Source organism: Scyliorhinus torazame, chromosome 14, assembly GCF_047496885.1.
Source record: "Scyliorhinus torazame isolate Kashiwa2021f chromosome 14, sScyTor2.1, whole genome shotgun sequence".
In the NCBI taxonomy this organism is placed as follows: Eukaryota; Metazoa; Chordata; class Chondrichthyes; order Carcharhiniformes; family Scyliorhinidae; genus Scyliorhinus; species Scyliorhinus torazame.
The window spans coordinates 61,303,057-61,325,925 of NC_092720.1; the positions used below are offsets into that span (position 1 = coordinate 61,303,057).

Below are 22,869 nucleotides of genomic sequence, written 5' to 3' on the forward strand. Positions count from 1 at the left end.
TCAGCTTTTACCTGCACCAGGCCTGTCAGATTCCGTTTATACATCGTGGCCCAGTCATGAGCTAAGTACCTGAATCTACTTTTGGCTAGTTTGAATGGAAGGGTAGTTAAATCTATCTCTCGCCCCATGGTATTTATTGGAAATACTTCACTTTCTTTTAGCCTGAGAAGGTTCCAAATTTTTCCAATATATTCATAATCTTATCCATACATTTCAATGGGTTAGATATATATATATAAAATCATTCGCATATAGCGAAACTCGATGTTCTCTACTCTCTCTGACAATGCCTCACCATTCTCAAGAAGCTTTGGAGTGCAATAGCCAGAGGTTCTATCGTTAATGTGAGCAGAAGTGGAGATAACGGACATAAAATAATAAATCTGAATAATCGGAAATACCCCAAGCTAACCAAATTAATCTTAGCACTAGCTGTAGGAGCCGCATACAACAATCTAATGAGGTAAATGTTGGCCCAAATCCGAACTTACCCCAAACTTTCAAATAACTCCACTCAACCCTATTAAAAGCTTTCTCTGCATCCATAGCCACCACAGCCTCCGGTGTCCTACCCTTAGACGATGTCATAATATTTAGTAGGCATCTGATATTATTAGGCAACTGCCTTATTTTCACAAAACCTGTCTGAGTTTCCAATACCACATCTGGATTCACCCCTGCGAGATTGGATACAACATTTAAAACAGTGGCATAAAGGAAGGTTGAGACCGGTGAAAGACTTGTTCTTAGAAGTTAGGTTTGCGAGCTTTGAAGAATTGAGGAAGAAACACAAAATGCAGAGGGAGGAGAAGTTTAAATATCTTCAATTGTGAGGTTTAGTGAAAAAGGAGTTGTCCTCTTTCCCTCGACTAACAGATAATAACCTGCTTGATAAGTTGCTCTTGCCAGATGAGGTGTGGGATGGGCAAATTTATAGATGGTGATGGACGCAAAGAAAGCACCGATTGAGGCGATAAAACAAAAGTGGGGGGGGGGGGGGAAAGAGTTGGTTATGGAATGAGTGAAATTATGCACCAGGTCAATCCTACATTTTCGTGTGCTAGGATGAGCTTGATACAATTCAAGGTAGTACATTGGGCCCGTATGACACAGGAATGAATGAGCAGATTCTTCAGAGGTAGAAGATAAATGTGAGAGGCATGAAGGAGGACCAGCCAACCATGTCCACATGTTCTGGTCATGTCCACGATTAGTGAGATTCTGGGTCTCCGTATTTAGAAATTGTGGAGGTGGAAATATTACTGTGGCCTCGAGGCAATTTTTGGGTGTCGGAGGTACCAGGACTAATAGAAGGGAAAGTGGCCGATGTGTTGACTTTTGCCACATCGATCGCCTGGAGGCGAATTTTATTGGAATGGAAATCAGAAGATCTGCAAAGGTAGCGACGTGGTTGGGGGATGTTTGCCCTTCGAGGTTCAGAAGGGGGTTTCTGGATGAGATGGAAGCTGTTCTTGTCTGTATTTACTGATCTGTTTATTTCCAGTGGGTGGGTGGGTCGGTGGGGGAGCGGGAGGTTGTAGGGAAAGTGGGGGTGGGGAGAGGCGGGATGGAAGAGGGGAAAGGTCTAATCGAAATGGGGGGGGGGGGTAAAATCTTAAATACGGAGAATTGTATTTTGTTCATTTTGTTATTGAATGGTTGTATGTTAAGTATGTCCTGATTTAAATAACAATACTTATTTTTAAAAAAAAAGCAAAACTGTTGTGAGGAAAATCTTTTTCTTATAGTGAATGGTTAGGGTCTGGAATGCACTGCCTGAGAGTATGGTGGAGGCAGGTTCAATCGAAGCATTCAAAAGGGAATTGGACTGTTACTGAAAAACTATAATGTGCAAGGTTATGGGGAGAAGGTGGGGCGATGGTACTAGGTGTGTTGCACATTCAGAGAGCTGGTGCAGACACATTGGCCAAATGGCCTCCTTCTGCACTGTAACAGTTCTACAATTCTGTGATTTAGATATAAATGAATATTTAATGTATATTTATGATATGAATGTAATATGTAGTTGGATGGAAATACAAACTGAATAATGGACTTTGTGACACCCCATCCCAAAGAAATATTTAGGAAAAATGCAATTTAACTTGGTCACTAAATCAGTGGTATAAATGTTACCCCCGACATGGCAGAAACACTCCTGTTTTTATAAAATAATTAAGCCATTAGCTTATAAAAAAACATTAGACAAGGATTTGCAGCATTTATTTTGCTAGAAATGCTGAAAAACTGCTTTTTCGTCTGGAGACAGCTTTGAACATATAGAACATACAGTGCAGAAGGCGGCCATTCGGCCCATCGAGTCTGCACCGACCCACTTAAGCCCTCACTTCCACCCTATCCCCGTAACCCAATAACCCCTCCTAACCTTTTTGGTCACTAAGGGCAATTTATCATGGCCAATCCACCTAACCTGCACGTCTTTGGACTGTGGGAGGAAACCGGAGCACCCGGAGGAAACCCACGCAGACGCTGGGTGAACGTGCAGACTCTGCACAGACAGTGACCCAGCAGGGAATCGAACCTGGGACCCTGGCGCTGTGAAGCCACAGTGCTATCCACTTGTGCTACCGTGCTGCCCACTTATAGTTAATATTGGTATAGTTAAAGGCATTATGCACATGTACCATTTCTCTACAAAGTAACAAGTTAACCATTAATATATGAAGAAGTGATAAGATACTTCACAACCAAAATGTGAGAAATCCATAATTTTATTGATGACCTGCCTACTGTTCTTTGCAGTGGAAAATCTAGCTATACAATCAATTCCTAATGATAAACGGAATCGGAGAAGGTCTGGCCGAGGGAGAAAGAAGATATTTGAAAACTATTTGTCAAGCAGTGATGTTTCAACTGGCTTGAAGAGAGGAGAACTTATACAGGTAACTAAGATTGTATGCTGCTTCTGTCACTTAATTGAAGAGCCAAGAGGTAAAATTGAAAATGTGATAACTTGCTGTTATTTCTCAAAAATAAAACTATTGCCCCTAGAATTAGATGCTCTATTGGTATAAACCAGTTGATTGTGTAAATGGTACATTAAAGCTTTAAATAGTTTAGCCACAATAGTAAACATAATACAGGCAAATGTGTGCATTAATGAAATTATTGGAGGAACTGTATCATTATTTGGTTGCAATTCATTTGCCAACTTAAATTTTGAATTGAAATAATATAAGAACGACAAGAAGTAGGATACACATCATGACTACAGCAATTTTGGAAAAACTAATTGAGAGTAAAAGGTGGATTGTCTATCTTCCTTTCTCAAGGACTTTAGGTTGTTTCTTGTTGCAAGGCTGCTCTCTAGATCGATGACATCACCATGGAGTCTCCATGGTTGCTGTTGATAAAGCTGTTGATTTGTTGGGTGTTGTCAGATGTGCTGAAAACTCCGAGCCCTGAAAGAGTAAAAAAAACTTGTGGCTAATTTTAAATTAATCAGCGATTATGTCTTATACGTGGAATTACCATTATTGGCCATTTTTGTTTGGCATTACATTTGATCTGATTAGCCTTGAGCTGCAATTGAATTTAGGTACAAAACAGAAAGTAATAGGCCAAAATTTATTTAGCGCAAAAGAACATAACACAAGAGCTAGGAATCGGGGCAGATCATGTGGTCCCTTGAACTGCCATTCAATAAGGGCGACACGGTAGCACAGTGGTTAGCACTGTTTGCTTCACAGCTCCAGGGTCCCAGGTTTGATTCCAGGCTTGGTTCACTCTCTGTGTGGAGTCTGCACGTTCTCCCTTGTCGGCGTGGGTTTCCACTGGGTGCTCCGGTTTCCTCCCACCATCCAAAGATGTGCAGGTTAGGTGGATTGGCCATGCTAAATTACCCTTACTGTCCAAAAAGGTTGGATGGAGTTACTGGGTTACGGGGATTGGATGGAGGTGTGGGTTTGAGTAGGGTGTTTTTTCCAAGGGCCGGTGCAGACCCGTTGGGCCGAATGGCCTCCTTCTACACTGTAAATTCTATGATGATCTATGATTCTATGATGATCATGGCTGATCATCAGCATTAACACCATTTCGGCTGTCTGTGACCCATTACTCTTGATTCACTGAGAGACTAAAAAGCTGTCTACCTCAGCCTTGAATATATTCAGAAATGGGGTTTCCACAAACCTCTGGAGTAGAAAAATCCAAAGAATCACAACCTTCAGTGAGTGAAGAAAATTCTCCTTATTTCGGTCTTAAATGATTGGGCCCTTCTCCTGAAACTCTGCCCCATGTTCTAAATAACTTCTCAATAGCTAGTGAATCAAGTCCCTTTGCAATCTTGCATGTTTTCACGAGATCACCTCTCATTCTTCTAAACTCCAGAGGGTAGAGCCAATATATTCAGCCTCTTGTAGGTAACAATCTCATCCCAGGAACAAAACTAGTGATCCTTCTCTGCACCATCTCCAATGGAAGTATATCCTTCCTGGATTCCGGTGACGTCATGTAAGACGCACAAAAGGTGGCTCCTGGCAGGGTCTTTGTTTTTGATTCTTTTTACCTGTTTTTTTTCTGGGGATTTTGGATAAACAAACCCAGTTAGTTGATTTGGAGAACTTTCGCCTGTGGTAGTCGCATCAAAAACGTCGACTAAGAAGCCCAATGTGAAGACAGCCCAGGAGGGTAGCCTGTCGAAACCTGCAGGAGGGAAGATGGCTGCCGCGCCCATTACATTAGACACGATGGCTGTGGTGATGGTGGGCAGCTGGAAGAAATTGTCAAGTAGGTGGATAGGCAGTTTGAGTGGCAGGACAAGGAGATAAAGGAATCATTTAAAGCCATAGTTGAGGAGCCTCTGGGCCCAATTCGTGAACAGCTTGGAAAGAATTTGAATATGGTTGAAGGGCGAAGTGAGACGTTGAAGGGTGTGGTGGAGACCTTGTTGTAGCATGAGGAGTGGTCCGCCTCATTGTAAGTGGAGTTGCTGTTCATGATGGAGTGCGACAAAGGCCTGAGGTTAAAAGTGAAAGATATTGGCTACAGGTTGAGACGTTTGGACCTCAGGATGGTGGGGCTGCCGGAGGGAGTGGAGGGCTTGAAGCCGACCGAGTATTTCTCGGAGATGTTCTCTTGGCTGTGGAGGTGGATACAGTTCATTTGGAGCTCCGGCAGAAGCCAGGGCCAAATAAGCCACCACGGGCAGTGATTATCTGCTTTCACAGCTAACAAAGTAAGAAGAGGGCCTTGAGTGGACGAAAAAGAACCCTAATATTGACTGGGTGGAAAACCGGTGCTGTTGTATCAGGACATTGGAACTGAGCTGGTGAAGAGGCATGCGGCCTTCAACAAGGGAAAGGCGGTGTTTTATAGTTAAGGGGTGCGAATTGGGATTGTGTACTTGGTGCGATTGCGGGTAACGATGGACTCAAAAGAGTATTTCTTTGACACGCTGGGGTTGGCGGAGGCCTTCAGCAGAGATAAGAAGCTGGGACCAGTCTGAGGAGGATTGCTGGGACTCTGTATATGAAGGGGGTTGTTTGTACAGTATATGTGTGCCTCTTTTTGTTAATATTTTTTTCTTTGGGACTTAGGGTAAGAAGCGGAGATTGACATGTTGCTAGGAGGAGAGAGAAACTTTCTAATGTTGTTGGGGTTTGGGCACTTTGGTAGGGAGACCGGTTCAGGAGGGATTGGGTGGCTGTTTTTAATGGATCGGAGGGGTCCTGGGGGGAGGGGGGCAACACCTCACTAGCGGCAAGGAGCTAACGAACGGGATTGGAGTGGGGCGAGAGGCTGCGACTCGTTGGGCCAGGTTGGGTGGGGCACAATGGATCTTGTTTGTTTGGTGGGGGGGATGGGATTGGTTGAAGTGTCAGGATGTCTGCGGAGGGAGGAGACAATGGATGGGAACGGGAGAGGGGGGGAGGGGGAAGAGAGATCCAACAGTGGCCAGGGAATCTCTTTGTCTTACCGTAGAGGTGGGGCTGGAAGCCATGTTTGGTGGACCCAGGACCCAAGAATTTATGTCGGAGTATTATCACGGTGGGGATGGCTGACTCGAGGAGGAGGGGGGTGAGAGACTCCTGACAGCGTTAGTCATCTGCAATGTGTGGGGCCTGTGAAGAGACAAGAGTTTTTTCCCCATTTAAAGGGTTTGGGGGCCGATGTAGCGTTCCTCTAAGTAACCCACCTATGGGTGTGGCACTAGACCAAGCTGCGGAAGATTTGGGTGAGCCAGGTTTTCCACTCTGGGTTTGACTGTAGGGCCTGGGTGGTGGCAATTCTGGTCAGCAAAAGGGTTCGTTTTCAGGTGGGGATGGTTTTTTGCCGACCAGGGTGGTCGTTGCATGATGGTTACAGGTACACTGGAGGGGAAGGCCGTTGTGTTAGTGAATGTGTATGTCCCGAACTGGGATGATGTCAAGTTTATGAGACAGTTGCTGGCCGCAATGCCAGAGTTAGACACACTAATTGACTAATTGATTTTGGGGGGGGGTGGGGGTGGTTTATGCACCCGGGGGGGGGGGAAGGAGTTTTCATTTTTTTCCCCCCTGGTTCATGGGTATGACCCTGCTCCTTGGGGTGAAAAATGCAAAATATTTGGCGGTGGTCAATTCTGACCACGTACCGCTCTTGGTGGACTTGATGTTGGAGGCAGATCAGGTGCAGCTAATGGATGGAGGCTGGATGTAGGGCTGTAATTTGAAATCGGGTTTTGCGGAAAGATTTCTGGAGCCATACAGGAGTTGAATTGAATGATGATAGGACGTTCTCACCCTCTACTTTGTGGGCGGCATTAAAGTCGATGGTTAAGGGGGGGGCCATCTCGTATGAGACATACATAGATAGGGAGGCCAGGAAAGAACATAAGGAGCTAGTGGATGACCCAAAGCCGGAGATATGAGAATGCCGAAGGAAACTGCAAATGCAGTATGACATGTTGGCCACGGGCTGGGCGGTGCGTCAGCTGTTTGAATATGGGGAGACTAGCTGCCTTTTGGTCCACCAGATCAAGCGACAGGAAGCTGCTAGGTAGATTCTGCAAGTGAGCAGGGGTGGGGGTGGGAAGTGGTGTGTTAGGGTAGGGTGGTTTCTGTCCCAGAAAAAGGGGAATGGGGTGTTTCGAACCTTTTATGAGGGGCTTTATAGGTCGGAGCCACAAGAGGATGAGCAGGAGATGGCAGAGTTTTTAAAAGAGGGTTTGGGTTTCCCCAGATGGGGAGGAATTCCGAGAGGAGTTAGAAGCGGCGTTGGGGTTGGAGGAGGAAAGATGCAGATGGGAAAGCACCTGGACCAGATGGGTTCCTGGTAGAAGTTTATAAAAAGTTTGCAGATCAGCTTGCCCAGTTGGTGTTGGCGAAGTTTAACAATTTACTGGCTCTCCTGAAGGCATTAGGGCATGCACGTGTCCGTCTCCCTCCTCCTGAAGAAGGATAAGGACCTCACAGAGTGTGGGCTGTACCACCCCATTTTGCTGCTCAATGTGGCTGTGAAGCTTTTGGCTAAAGTTTTAGATTTGAGGTTGGAGCCCTGTCTCCTGGAGGTAGTGGGGGAGAATCCGACAGGCTACGTGAAGGGCCGAAAAGTGTGGTCCAATGTGAGGCGGTCCTCAACGTAAAGCCTAACCCGGCGGTGGAGCTAGATGTGAAGGTAATCGTGTCTCTAACGCTGAAAAAGCATTTGATAGGATTGAGTGGAGCTATCTTTTTGCGGCTCTGGAAAAGTTTGGTCTGGGTCCTGGGTTTGTTTCATTGGTGGGTGACTATTGTATGGAGCTCCATCTGCTAGTGTGCGCACTAACAAAACGAGTTTGGGGTCATTTTGGCTGCATACGGAGACAAGGCAATGGTGTCCTATGTCTCCTCTTCTGTTGCATTGGCAATTTGAGGGCCTCTGACAAATTGGGCGGCAAGGTAGCACCGTGGTTAGCACTGTTGCTTCACAGTGGCAGAGACCCGGGTTCGATTCCCGGCTTGGGTCACTGTCTTTGCAGAGTCTGCACGTACTCCCCGTGTCTGCATGGGTTTCCTCTGGGTGCTCAGTTTCCTCCCAAAAGTGCTTGATGGGGAATTGGACATTCTGAATTCTCCCTCATTGTACCTGAACAGGTACCGAGGTGTGGCGACTAGGGGCTTGTCACAGTAACTTCATTGCAGTGTTAATGTAAGTTTACTCGTGACACTAATAAAGATTATTATAATTATTATTATTTGACCACTCACTAGCCCAGGGTGTTGTAATAGTATTACTCTGGTCAGGTCCTAATATTCTAAAACCATGTTTCCCCCCACCTTGGGAAAACCACAATACATCATGTATATTCCATGTTTAGTCAAATGTAATTCCAGAGTGTTTTGTCATCTTAACAATGCACCAAGCAGCTTTTTGATTTTGGGAACGCATCAACGTTTCATCGATGATTTCAAAACATGTAAAATTTACCAAAAGATCAATTGTGAATTTTTATGTGTATAATGATTACATGTAGTTTCATAATGTCCTAAGCCTTTAGGAAGCTGCCCTTGGTTCTATAGTGAAAGGTTTTCATGTTCGAGAGTAATTCATAATATTTCTGAAATGGCTACAGTATTTTTAAGAGAAAGACTGACTTGCAGTTACGAAGTGCTTTACATAATCTCAGGACATTCTTAAGTGCTTTACAGCCAATGAAGTGAAGTCACTGTAGTAACATTGAGGCACTTCAGTGAAAGGAAAATGCCATTTTCGAAAACATTTAATTTACTCAATATTTAATTAAGTTTCACTATTACTTGGTAAATACCAATATTTTAACATTCTTCTTTATTTTTATAGATTTTTGAAAATTATAATTGTGGTCCATGCCAGTTTGCTGGTTAGCATTAAAGTGGAGAAGTTGTGAGGCAGTCAATGTTAAATATGATTCAAAATGCTATGGTTTGAAAAATTAATATCTACACTTTTTCTAATGGCATTTACAGGGCCCACTGAGAATAAATCCGAAAAACTACCATGAAGCCTTTCTTCCTTCTCCTGTAAGTAAAAATGATCTGTTTTGTATGTTGAAGCTAGTTTTGGCAAAGTACTTCCTTCCTCTTGTCCAGGGCGCTTTTAGACCAATGCTGTGGTATATCTTTATACTCGATGAAGTAAATTTTGAATTTGTTTGCAGTATTGCATGAAAGAGACTGTTTTGTGATTTCACTATATGCTATACTTGCCCAATAAAGCTGAGTAGCAACAGAAATTATGCAAAATATATCATGGATTGCCAGCTATGTAAATGAAAATTTAGAAATGGTTTAATTTACATGTTTTGTTACAATCACTGGTAATATTTCCACACATTGCTCTAAAATCTGTAAAACGTTCTAATTTGAAGTATTTTATCCACTTCTGCCTTGTATATTGAGTCTGTCACTTGTCTCATTGTTGTTGTACTATTCATTCATCAGTTTAAATATGGCTTTAGGTATGCATTATATACAGAATATGCTGGAAATAGACAGCAGGTCTGAAGCATCTGTGCAGAGAAATAGAGTTAACTTTTCAGGTTGATGCTGATCTTTCACCAGAACTTGTGGAAAAATAGAAATGTAACATGGTTTAAGAAACTGAAAGGGTGGGGCACCGAGTGGGGGGGTGGGGGTTGGGGGTGGCAGAGGAAGAACATAAGGCAAGATCTGCGATTGAGTGGGAGGGCAGGAGAGATTCAATGACAAAAGGTTTAATGGTGATGGATGAAGTAAAGAAAGAAAAATATGTCCAGATTTGGTGTGTATGGTTGGATAGCAGTTGTCTAAATGCAAAGTGACGGAATAAAAATAGAAATGAGAAAAACTGAACCAGCAAAAGAATTTAATAAAATGGAGGCAGAGGTTAAGAATCAAATTTTTTGAACTTGATGTTGAGCCCAGAAGGCTGTAGAATGAATGCTGTGTCGAATTTATGGTGCTGTTCTGCAAGCTTGAGTTAAACTTAATTGAAATGTTGTAGCAGACCAATGACAGAAAAGTCAGAGTGGGAACAAGGTCGGAAATTTAAATAAGTGAGAGGAAGCTTGGTCATGCTTGCGGACTGAATGGAGGTGTTCTGCAAAGTGGTCTCGCAGTCTGCATTTGTCTCAATGTAGAGGAAACCACATTGTGAACAGCATATACAGAATACTAAATTGAAAGAAACACAAGTAAATTACTGTTTTTAGTGGAAGGGTTGTTTTGTGTCCTGGGATGGTGAGATGGGAGGAGGTAAAGGGACAAGTGTTGCATCTCCTGTACTTGCATGATGAGGTGGGATAAGGTTCTTGGAGGTGACCAGGATGTCACAAAGGGAACAGAACATTGAAAGGAAAGGGCTGGGGAAGATGCGTTTGGTGGTGGAATCATGCCGGAGTTGGCAGGATGGGAGTAGAATGATCTGTTGAATGTGGATGTTGGTGGAAGATGAGGATGAGGGGAACTTTGTGGTTCTGGGAGGGAGAGAAAGAGGTGAGAACAGAAGTGCGTGAAATTGATCTGACAAGGTGGAGGGGACTTTCAACTGCACTGGGGAGGGATTCCTCGGTTCAAGAAAAAGGAAGACTAGTTTTAAAAATCACTTTTGGAAGGGATCATTTTATTACATCTTAATCATATCTAGAAAAAGGTTCAGTGATTATACCTCAGAACCCAATGGAAAACATGGATGACAAAATGGTGGAGAATGACTTCACAAACAGGGCTGTTACCCGGAAGCAATATGAACGAACACAGGACATCCCGAAGGGAAATGAGGGTGAAGGGCCAGAGGTCGTAGTACACATAGGTACTAATGACATAGGCAGGAAGAGTGATGAGGTCGTGCAGAAGGAGTTCGGGGAGTTGGGCAGTAAGCCAAGAAGCAGGACCTCTAGGGTTGTAATCTCAGGATTATTCCCTGTGCCACGTGCCAGTGAGGTTAGAAATGGAAAGATAGTGCAGCTAAACACGTGGCTAAGCCGGTGGTGTAGGAGGGCGGGTTTCAGATTTCTGGACCATTTGTATCTCTTCCAGGGCAGGTGGGACCTGTACAAGAAGGACGCGTTGCATCTAAACTCGAGGGGAACCAATATCCTGGCTGGGAGGTTTGCTAGAGTCACTTGGATGGATTTAAACTAGTATGGCAGGGGGGTGGGAACCAGAGCGTTAGCTTAGAAGGTGTCACAACTAAAGGGGAAATAGAGAACAAAATAAGAGAACAACATTACCCTCAGGCAGAGTAAAAAAGGTGACAAGTGTGAAAAAGGAGGTGGTCAATGCAGGACTGAGGGTATTGTACCTTAATGCGAGCAGTATACAGAACGGTAAATGAGTTTGTTGCACACATTGAAGTTGGCCGGTAGACGTTGTGGGCATCACAGACGTGGCTGCCAGGGGACCAGGGCTGGGATCTAAATATCCAAGGATGTGTGTCCTATCGAAAGGACAGGCAGATGGGCAAAGGGGGCAGAGTTGCATTGTTAGTAATGAATGAGGTTAAATCAATAGCAAAGAGCGATATAGGATCAGCAGGTATAGAATCTCTGCGGGTAGAATTGAGAAATTGCAATAGTAAAAAGACCCTGATTGGAGTTAGGAACAGGCCCCCTAGCAATAGTCAGGATGTGGGCAGAAAATAAATCAGGAGGTAGAGAAAGCATGTAAAAAGGCAATATCACAATAATCATGGGGGACTTCAATATGCAGGTGGACTGGGAAAATCAGGTTGGTAGTGGATCCTAAGAAAAGGAATTTGTGGAATGTCGAAGAGATGGTTTTTTGGAGCAGCTTGTGACAGAGTCCTCTAGGGAACAGGCAATTTTGGATTTGGTGGTGTGTAATGAGGTAGACTTGATTAACATAAGAACATCAGAACTAGAAGCAGGAGTAGGCCATCTGGCCCCTCGAGCGTGCTCCACCATTCAATGAGATCATGGCTGATCTTTTGTGGACTCAGCTCCACTTTCCGGCCCAGACACCATAACCCTTAATCCCTTTATTCTTCAAAAAACGATCTATCTTTATCTTAAAAACATTTAATGAAGGAGCCTCTACTGCTTCACTGGGCAAGGAATTCCATAGATTCACAACCCTTTGGGTGAAGACCTGCCCGCATCTATCCTATCTATTTCCTTCATAATTTTATATGTTTCTATAAGATCCCCCCTCATCCTTCTAAATTCCAACGAGTACAGTCCCAGTCGACTCAACCTCTCCTCGTAATCCAACCCCTTCAGCTCTGGGATTAACCTAGTGAATCTCCTCTGCACACCCTCCAGTGCCAGTATGTCCTTTCTCAAGTAAGGAGACCAAAACTGAACACAATACTCCAGGTGTGGCCTCACTAACACCTTTTACAATTGCAGCATAACCTTCCTAGTCTTAAACTCCATCCCTCTAGCAATGAAGGACAAAATTCCATTTGCCTTCTTAATCACCTGTTGCACCTGTAAACCAACTTTTTGCGACTCATGCACTAGCACACCCAGGTCTCTGCACAGCAGCATGTTTTAATATTTTATCATTTAAATAATAATCCCTTTTGCTGTTATTCCTACCAAATTGGACAACCTCACATTTGTCAACATTGTATTCCATCTGCCAGACCCTAGCCCATTTACTTAGTCTATCCAAATCCCTCTGCAGACTTCCAGTATCCTCTGCACTGTTTGCTTTACCACTTATCTTAGTGTCGTCTGCAAACTTGGACACATTGCCCTTGGTCCCCAACTCCAAATCATCTATGTAAATTGTGAACAGTTGTGGGCTCAACACTGATCCCTGAGGGACACCACGAGCTACTGATTGCCAACCAGAGAAACACTCATTAATCCCCACTCTTTGCTTTCTATTAATTAACCAATCCTCTATCCATGCTACTACTCCCCCCTTAATACCATGCATCTTTATCTTATGCAGCAACCTTTTGTGTGGCATCTTGTCAAAGGCTTTCTGGAAATCCAGATATACCACATCCATTGGCTCCCCGTTATCATAGAATTTACAGTGCAGAAGGAGGCCATTCGGCCCATCGAGTCTGCACCGGCTCATGGAAAGAGCACCCTACCCAAGGTCCACACGTCCACCCTATCCCCATAACCCAGTAACCCCACCCTACACTAAGGGCAATTTTGGACACTATGGGCAATTTAGCATGGCCAATCCACCTAACCCTTTGGACTGTGGGAGGAAACCGGAGCACCCGGAGGAAACCCACGCACACACGGGGAGGATGTGCAGACTCCGCGCAGACAGTGACCCAAGCCGGAATCGAACCTGGGACCCTGGAGCTGTGAAGCAATTGTGCTATCCACAATGCTACCGTTATCTACCGCACTGATAATGCCCTCAAAAAATTCCACTAAATTAGTTAGGCACGACCTGCCCTTTATGAACCCTTCATGTTATCTCTTGCTCATCCACCCTCCCAGGCAGTCCCCCCTCCCAGGACGTTCCCCCCCCCCCCCCGCCCCCCAGGACGTGTCTCCCCCCCCCCCCCCCTCCCAGGACGTCCGCCTCCCCCCCCCCCCTCCCAGGACGCCCCCCCCCCAAGGACGTCGTCGTCCGCCCCCCCCCCCCCTCCAGGACGCCCCCCCCCCCCCCCAGGACGCCCCCCCCCCCCAAGGCTGCTGCTGACCGACCTTCCTCTAACGCTCCGCGAGATAGTCTAGGAACGGTTGCCATCGCCTGTAGAACCTCTGCACAGACCCTCTCAAGGCGAACTTAATCCTCTCCAACTTTATGAACCCAGCCATATCATTTATCCAGGCTGGGGGGCTTCGCCTCCTTCCACATTAGCAAGATCCTTCGCCGGGTTACTAGGGACGCAAAGGCCAGAATGCCGGCCTCTTTCGGCTCCTGCACTCCCGGTTCGTCCACTACTCCAAATCGTGCTAGCCCCCAGCTTGGCTTGACCCGGACTTTCACCACCCGAGATATTGCTCCCGCCACTCCTCTCCAGAACCCCTCCAGTGCTGGGCATGACCAAAACATATGGACATGGTTCGCCGGGCTCCCTGAGCACCTTCCACATCTGTCCTCTACCCCAAAGAACCTACTCAACCTCGCCCCCCGTCAAGTGCGCTCTGTGGACCACCTTAAATTGTATCAGGCTGAGCCTGGCACACGAGGAGGAGGAATTAACCCTACCTAGGGCATCAGCCCACAGACCTTCCTCGATCTCCTCCCCCAGCTCCTCCTCCCATTTACCCTTCAACTCTTCTACCAGCGCTTCCCCCTCTTTTATATTTCCTCTTAGCCTTTCTCCTAATTTTCCTTGTCGTTGAACCCATATCTTCATGTAACAACCTGCCGCGTCGCTTACCATTAATGTTTTCACTTCCCGTTTTATTCCTTTTAGTATTCCTGGTCTAATTTACTGAGCTCCCCTCAGTCGCTGTACCTTGTACTGTCGCCCTTTTTGATTTTTGACTATGGCTTCTCTGCCTTACACTTTCCCCCTTACTGCCTTTTGTTTCTGTCCCTGTTTTACTACCTTCCAACTTCCTGCATCGGTTCCCACCCCCCTACCACATTAGTTTAAACGCTCCCCAACAGCTCTACCAAACACCCCCCCCCCCCCCCCAGGACATCGGTTCCAGTCCTGCCCAGGTGCAGACCATCCGGTTTGTACTGGTCCCACCTCCCCAGAACCGGTTCCAATGCCCCAGGAATTTGAATCCCTCCCTCTTGCACCATCTCTCGAGCCACGCATTCATCCAATCTATCCTGACATTCCTACTCTGACTAACCCGTGGCACTAGTAACAATCCTGAGATTACTACCTTTGAGGTCCTACTTTTCAGTTTAACTCCTAACTCGCTGAATTCAGCTTGTAGGACCTCGTCCTGTTTTTGACCTATATCATTGGTGTCTATGTGCACCACGACAGCTGGTTGTTCTCTCTCTCTTCCTTCCTTCCCCCCCCCCCCTCCCGAATGTCTATTTTTCCGTCAGCGCTCCCAGACTCGCAAACGTCCCATCTACAAACAGATCTCTCAATTGTACTACCCCAGCTCTTTGCCATGCTTCAAATCCCCCATCCATTCTCCCCGGAACAAACCTTTGGTTATTTCTTATCGGGGACCGCACCAAGGCTCCCATCTTTCCCCTATGCCGTCTCCACTGCCCCCAAATTTTCAATGTAGCCACCACCACCGGGCTTGTGGTGTATTTCTTCGGTGAGAACGGCAACGGTGCCGTCACCATTGCTTGTAGGCTAGTCCCCCTGCAGGACGCCCTCTCCAATCTCTTCCACGCCGCTCCCTCCCCTTCTCCCATCCACTTACACACCATTGAAACATTGGCGGCCCAGTAATAGTCGTTTAGGCTCGGTAGTGCCAACCCCCCCCTGTCCCTACTACGCTGCAAAAATCCCCTCCTCACTCTCGGGGTCTTCCCGGCCCACACACAACTCATAATACTCTTCTCGATTCTCTTGAAAAAAGCCTTCGTGACCACCACCGGGAGGCACTGAAAAACAAAAAGGAATCTCGGGAGGACCACCATTTTAACCGCCTGCACCCTACCTGCCAGTGACAGGGACACCATGTCCCATCTCTTAAAGTCCTCCTCCATCTGTTCCACCAACCGCGTTAAATTAAGCCTGTGTAATGTACCCCAATTCTTGGCTATCTGGATCCCCAAGTACCGGAAGTCCCTTGTTACCTTCCTCAACGGTAAATCCTCTATCTCTCTGCTCTGCTCCCCTGGATGCACCACAAACAACTCACTTTTCCCCATGTTCAGTTTATACCCTGAAAAATCCCCAAACTCCCCAAGTATCCGCATTATCTCTGGCATCCCCTCCGCCGGGTCCGCCACATACAACAACAAATCATCCGCATACAGAGGTACCCGGTGTTCTTCTCCTCCCCTGAGTACTCCCCTCCACTTCCTGGAACCCCTCAATGCTATGGCCAGGGGCTCAATCGCCAATGCAAACAATAATGGGGACAGAGGACATCCCTGCCTCGTCCCTCTATGGAGCCAAAAATAATCAGACCCCCGTCCATTCGTGACCACGCTCGCCATCGGGGCCCTATACAGCAACTGTACCCATCTGATATACCCATCTCCAAAGCCAAATCTCCTCAGCACCTCCCACAAATAATCCCACTCCACTCTATCAAATGCTTTCTCGGCATCCATCACCACCACTATCTCCGCTTCCCCCTCTGGTGGGGGCATCATCATTACCCCTAGCAGCCTCCGTATATTTGTGTTCAGCTGTCTCCCCTTCACAAACCCAGTTTGGTCCTCATGAACCACCCCCGGGACACACTCCTCTATCCTCGTTGCCATTACCTTGGCCAGAATCTTAGCATCCACATTCAGGAGGGAAATGGGCCTATAGGACCCGCATTGCAGCGGGTCTTTTTCCTTCTTTAGGAGGAGCGGTATCGTTGCCTCTGACATAGTCGGGGGCAGCTACCCCCTTTCCCTCGCCTCATTAAAGGTTCTCATCAGTAGCGGGGCCAGCAAGTCCATATATTTCCTATAGAATTCCACTGGGAATCAGTCTGGTCCCGGGGCCTTCCCCGCCTGCATGCTCCCAATCCCTTTCACTACTTCCTCCGTCTCAATCTGTGCTCCCAGTCCCGCCCTCTCCTGCTCCTCCACCTTAGGAAATTCCAGCTGATCCAGAAAGCACATCATTCTCTCCTTCCCTTCCGGGGGCTGAGCTTCATATAATCTTTCATAAAATGCCTTGAACACTCCATTCACTCTCTCCGCTCCCCGCTCCATCTCTCCCTCCTCATCTCTCACCCCCCCCCAATCTCCCTCGCTGCTCCCCTTTTCCTCAGTTGGTGGGCCAGCAACCTGCTCGCCTTCTCCCCATATTCGTACTGTACACCCTGTGCCTTCCTCCATTGTGCCTCTGCATTACCCGTAGTCAACAAGTCAAATTCTACATGTAGCCTTTGCCTTTCCCTGTACAGTCCCTCCTCCGGTGCCTCCGCATATTGTCTGCCCACCCTCAAAAGTTCTTTCAACAACCGCTCCCTTTCCCTACCCTCCTGCTTTCCTTTATGTGTCCTGATAGATATCAGCTCCCCTCTAACCACAGCCTTCAACGCCTCCCAGACCACTCCCACCTGAACCTCCCCATTGTCATTGAGTTCCAAGTACCTTTCAATACACCCCCTCAGCCTTAAACACCCCCCCTCATCTGCCAGTAATCCCATGTCCATTCTCCAGGGTGGGTGCTGTTCTTTTTCCTCCCCTATCTCCAGGTCCACCCAATGTGGAGCGTGGTCCGAAATAGCTATAGCCGTGTACTCCGTCCCCGTCACCTTGGGATCAGTGCCCTTCCCAAAACAAAAAAGTCTATCTGTGAATAGACTTTGTGGACAGAGGAGAAAAACGAAAACTCCTTACTCCTAGGTCTACTAAATCTCCAGGGGTCTACTCCTCCCATCTGCTCCATAAAGTCCTTGAGCACCCTAGCTGCAGCCGGCCTCCTTCCGGTCCTGGACCTCGATCTGTCCAGTCCTGGGTCCAGCACCGTATTAAAATCTCCACCCATTACCAACTTTCCCGCCTCTAGGTCCGGGATGCGTCCCAACATACGCCTCATAAAATTGGCATCATCCCAGTTTGGGGCATATACGTTCACTAAAATCACCGCCTCCCCTTGCAATCTGCCACTCACCATCACGTATCTGCCCCCACTATCCGCCACTATGGTCTTTGCCTCAAACATTACCCGCTTCCCCACTAATTTCGCCACCCCCCTGTTTTTTGCGTCTAGCCCCGAATGAAACACCTGCCCCACCCATCCTTTGCGAAGTCTGACCTGGTCTATCAGTTTCAGATGCGTCTCCTGCAGCATAACCACATCTGCCTTAAGTTTTTTTAGGTGTGCGAGTACCCGTGCCCTCTTAATCGGCCCGTTCAGCCCTCTCACATTCCACGTGATCAGCCGGGTTGGGGGGCTCTTTATCACCCCCCCTTGTCGACTAGCCATCTCCTTTTTCAATCCAGCTCCTCTCCCGGTTCCCACGTAGCCGTATCTCCCCCCAACGGCGCCCTCCTGCCCCGGTCACCCCACCCCATACCAGCTCCCCCTTCTCCCCAGCAGCAGCAACCCAGTTAACCCCCCCCCCCCCCCCAGATCCCTTTCTAGCGCAATTGCACCCCCCCACGTTGCTCCCAGAAGTCAGCAAACTCTGGCCGACCTCGGCTTCCCCCCGTGACCTCGGCCCCCACTGTGCGAGGCCCCCTCCTTCCTGCTTCCCTGTTCCCGCTATGATTACCATAGCGCGGGAACAAAGCCCGCGCTTCCCATTTGGCCCCGCCCTCAATGGCCGGCGCCCCCAGCTCCCCATCCTCCCTCCCCCCCCCTCCCCCACGACATGGGGAAGAGAGAAAAGTTACAGGGTCGCAGGATTAACAACTTGGGAAATCATCTCTTCCCCCATTTCCCCCCCCCCATTTCCCCCCCCCTTCACCCCACGTAATCACACTTTGCCCCAAACGTTCTTTTTCTAGCCCGCTTATTCCAGTTTCTCCTCGACAATAAATGTCCACGCCTCTTCTGCCGTTTCAAAGTAGTGGTGTTTCCCTTGATGTGTGACCCACAGTCTTGCCGGCTGCAGCATTCCAAATTTAACCTTCCTTACGTGCAGCACCGCCTTGGCCCGATTAAAGCTTGCCCTCCTTCTCGCCACCTCCGCACTCCAATCTTGATATACGCGGATCACCGCGTTCTCCCACCTACTGCTCCGGGTTTTCTTTGCCCATCTGAGGACCATCTCTCTGTCCTTATATCGGAGAAATCTCACCACTATGGCTCGAGGAATTTCTCCAGCCCTCGGTCTTTGCGCCATAACTCGATAAGCTCCCTCCACCTCCAACGGGCCCGTTGGGGCCTCCGATCCCATTAACGAGTGAAGCATCGTGCTCACATATGCCCCGACGTCCGCCCCTTCTGCACCTTTGGGAAGACCAAGAATCCTTAAATTCTTCCTCCTCGCATTATTCTCCAGCACCTCCAGCCTTTCCACACACCTTTTGTGTTGTGCCTCGTGCATCTCTGTCTTCACCACCAGGCCCTGTATTTATTCCTCATTCTCAGCAGCCTTTGCCTTCACGACCCGAAGCTCCTGCTCCTGGGTCTTTTGCTCCTCCTTTAGCCCTTCAATCGCCTGTAATATCGGGGCCAACAGCTCCTTCTTCATCTCCTTTTTAAGTTCTTCCACGCAGCGCCGCAGGAACTCTTGTTGGTCAGGGCCCCATATTAAACTGCCACCTTCCGACGCCATCTTGCTTTGTGCTTGCCTTCCTGGCCACTGCTCTAGAGGATCCACCGCAATCCGGCCACTTTCCTCTCCTTTTTCCATCCGTGTCCAGGGGCGATTCCCTTCTGGTTTACCGCACAGTGTTTTTAGCCGTTAAAATTGCCGTTGGGCTCCTATTAAGAGCCCAAAAGTCCGTTCCACCGGGAGCTGCCGAAACGTGCGACTTAGCTGGTCATCGCCGCACCCGGAAGTCCCGAGTGGAGAGGTTGACCTCCATTCCATCAGCACTCATCTCCGGGCAATCAGCGAGATGAAGGCCAGGACATCTGCCCTTGCTCTCGTCTGCAGCTCCAGTGAGGCAGACACCCAAAATATGGCCATCAAGCAACAAGGCTCTTGCTCAAATTTCAGAAATGCCGACATGGTGCTTAAGAAGGAGACCCAGAAACACACAAGCTTGGGGCATGACCAGATCATATGCACATGATTGGCCGTACCGAAGCGCGGCGGTTGCACTTGTCCTCCTCCACAAAGAGCCGACTCATCCTGGCTCTAGTCAGGTGAGCCCTATGCAACAGTGGAAATTGTATTAAGCCAAGCCTCTCACACGAGGACGCGGAGTTTACCCTCCGCAGAGCCTCATTCCATAACTCGTTATCCAACACCGGCCACAACTCCTCCTCCCTGTTGGCTTTAACCCGATTCGGAGTCCACTGGCAGAATTTGTCCATAGATTCCAGAGATGCTCCCTTCCACCAACCCTGCGAGCGAAAGAACGCTCTCCATTGACGAGGTTGGGGACGCCACGGGGAATGTTGGGAAGATCTGTTTCGCAAAATTGTGAAGTTGTAAATATCTGAACAAATCAGATCATGAGAGCCCAAACTTCTCCGACAGTTCCTCTAAACTGGCCCTCCAAGAACAAATCCCATTCTTTCCAAACCCATCCATCCCCCCCCCACCCCCCGAACGTGGCATCCAACCTTGCAGGCTCAATCAGATGATTCGCACAAATCTGAGCCAGTTTCAATATAGGCCCCAATTTAAAATGCTGCTGAAATTGTCTTCATATCTTCAAGGTGGAGGCAACGACTAGATTTGCCAAATAGTTCACCGATGAGAATAAGAGCGAGGCTGTCGCCAATGCACTCAACCCCGACCCTCTGCATGGCTTTGATTCTATTTACACCTAGATCACTGCACCAACTAAACGCCGTCCCCTGATTCACTGCATGATAGAATTTCAGGCTCGGCAACGCAAAGTCCCTTGATCGTCTGTCCCTCTGAAGGACTGTCTTCGAATCCTGTGTGCCTGCCGCCCATGTAAAGGACATGATCAATTTTTCAACTCCCAAAAAATGATTTAGGAATAAAGACTGGCAAACACTGGAATAAAAACACAAGTCTTGTGTTGGGACTCTTATTTTACCTTCTAATAAGAATCGGTAGTTGGTGGAGGTGTCATAAGTACTACTTTATTCTTGTTAATTACTCACTTGAATACACGTGAATAAGAACTCAATAAAAACTTCGAAAAAAATCAAGCCCATGGCAAAAAGCATAAAGCACGAAAGCAAATCACTTTAACACAAACAGATAGATGATTCAAGAACTCCGGAACAAAGACCTTGACCACGAGGTCTTATTTTTACGGGAATTCTTATCTTTAGTTTAGCTTTCATTTACTTTCATTGGCTTCTAATTCTCAGCTGAGACCTCCTGGTTTCTTCAAAATTAGAAGATGATTTGTCAGTCAAACATTGGGCATTATTCAAGATTGGTACCTATCAAAATGAGCTCAATGTCTGCGTGTGCAGTCTTAAGAGAAAGAACTGCATTTATTCTCCCACATTTCACTGTGTCTCTTAGCTTGGCAGAGACCTTGCTAGAACTGATTAGTTGATTAGACAGATAACAATGCAGAGTTCCACAGTCAAGACACTTTTTTAAAATATTGAGCCTATTAGATATGTGCATTCAACTAGCTCTATATGAATAGACTCTATCATCTTGACAAAATGTTCATCTTGGCTGACTGAACCCTGCCTGCTAAGGACAGAGGAAGATCGTCCTATCTCTGCAAATCGGTCTTGCCCTTACCCACCAAGCTTGTATGTATCATCTTACGGAGCCGGGCCTAATCCCAGGCCACATGAACCCCCAGATATCCAAAGCTGGAACCAGCCAACCAGAACAGCAGCACCCCCAGATTGACTCACCTCTGGGGAATTAATCTCAAAGCACTCACTTTTTCCTAGGATTAATCCTAAAAAAGAGCCTAAGCGTCTCAGCATCTCCATTATGTCGCTCACAATGAGAATTGGATCCATTACATTCAGTAAAAGATCATTATAGGGACATCCTATGCTCACTCCTCCCCTCATTATCGCCCTCCACCTACCCAAAGCCCTCAGGATGATGGCCAAAGTCTCTATTGGCAATGCAAACAAGAGGGGGGAGGGGGGGGGGGGGGACCATAGGGCATCCCTGTCTTGTTTTCCTTTATTTAATTGAAAATACCCTGAGCTCATGCCATTTGTGCAGACACTGGCTTTAGGGGCTTTGTACAATCGTACCCAAGACACAAACTTGGGCCCTAACCTAAACTTTTACGATACCGCAAGCAAATACCCCCATTCTGCCCTGTCGAATGCCTTCTCGGCATATAATGCAACAAATATCTTTGATTCTGGCCCCTCTGACAGGGGCAACACCACGTTTAACAACAACCACATGTTAGATGGACAATTGCTGACCTTTAACAATACCAGTCTGATCCTTCCCAATAATTTGAGAGAGACACTGCTCCAGCCTTCGTGCTAACACCATGTCCAATATCTTAACATCTACGTTCAATAAAAAAATAGGGAGGTACGACACACATTCCATCGGGTGCTTATCATTCTTTAAAAGAAATGAAATGGAAACTTGAATCAGTGTCTTGGGTAGGGAACCTCGTGTTACTGAATCCTTGAACATCTCCACTAATAATGGTACCAACTGTCCTGCAAACTTCTTATAAAATTTCACCCAGAACTCGTCCGTTCCTAGGACCTTGCCCATCTGCATTCACTCTATAGCTGTCAAGACCTTTGCCCCCAACGGCTCTTCCATCCGATCTCTCTCTCCTCCACCTTGGAATACTCTAAGCCACCCAACATACCTGACCCCCTCCTCTGGTGACTCCAACCTCTCAAGATTCTTCTAGAACACGTCAAATGCGCCATTGACTTTGTCTGACGTGGATATCAGCCCGTCACCCGAGCCTCTAACCTGAATAATCTCTTGGGAGGCTGCCTGTGCCTCAACTGGCAAGCCAAGAGATGACTGGCCTTCTCTCCATACTAGTCTCTCCACTCTAATGCCAAATCTACCAGATGTGGAGCATGATCAGAGATAATTATCGCGGAGTATTACACTTTTCTCACCCCAGGCAAAAGAGACCTTCCCATTGTAAAAAAAGTCAATCCATGAATATACTCTCTTCTCTTCTCTCTTTCTCCCCCCCCCCCCCCCCCCCCCCCCCCCCCCCCCCCCAGCACCAACCGATGAAGCGAGGGAAACGCGGTGGTCTGCAGATGAGACAAAAGCAATGCACTTTCAAGACTCCTCTCCCCAGCATACTAGCACATGTCCAAGCGATTGAAAACAAGCTGGACGAACCTGACGCTAGGCTTACCTCTCAG

The 22,869-nt window shown here is 47.3% G+C and overlaps 1 protein-coding gene across 3 annotated transcripts in view; it reads left to right on the forward strand.

Moving 5' to 3' along the window:
• The window catches only part of dis3l2 (DIS3 like 3'-5' exoribonuclease 2), a 426,581-nt gene that overhangs the window by 89,416 nt on the left and 314,296 nt on the right, over positions 1-22,869 (forward strand). For all 3 annotated transcript variants that reach the window (XM_072474282.1, XM_072474283.1, XM_072474285.1), the window contains 2 exons: positions 2,764-2,903; positions 8,928-8,981. In XM_072474282.1, coding sequence (XP_072330383.1) covers positions 2,764-2,903; positions 8,928-8,981 — 194 coding nt within the window. The remainder of the gene's footprint in view (positions 1-2,763; positions 2,904-8,927; positions 8,982-22,869) is intronic.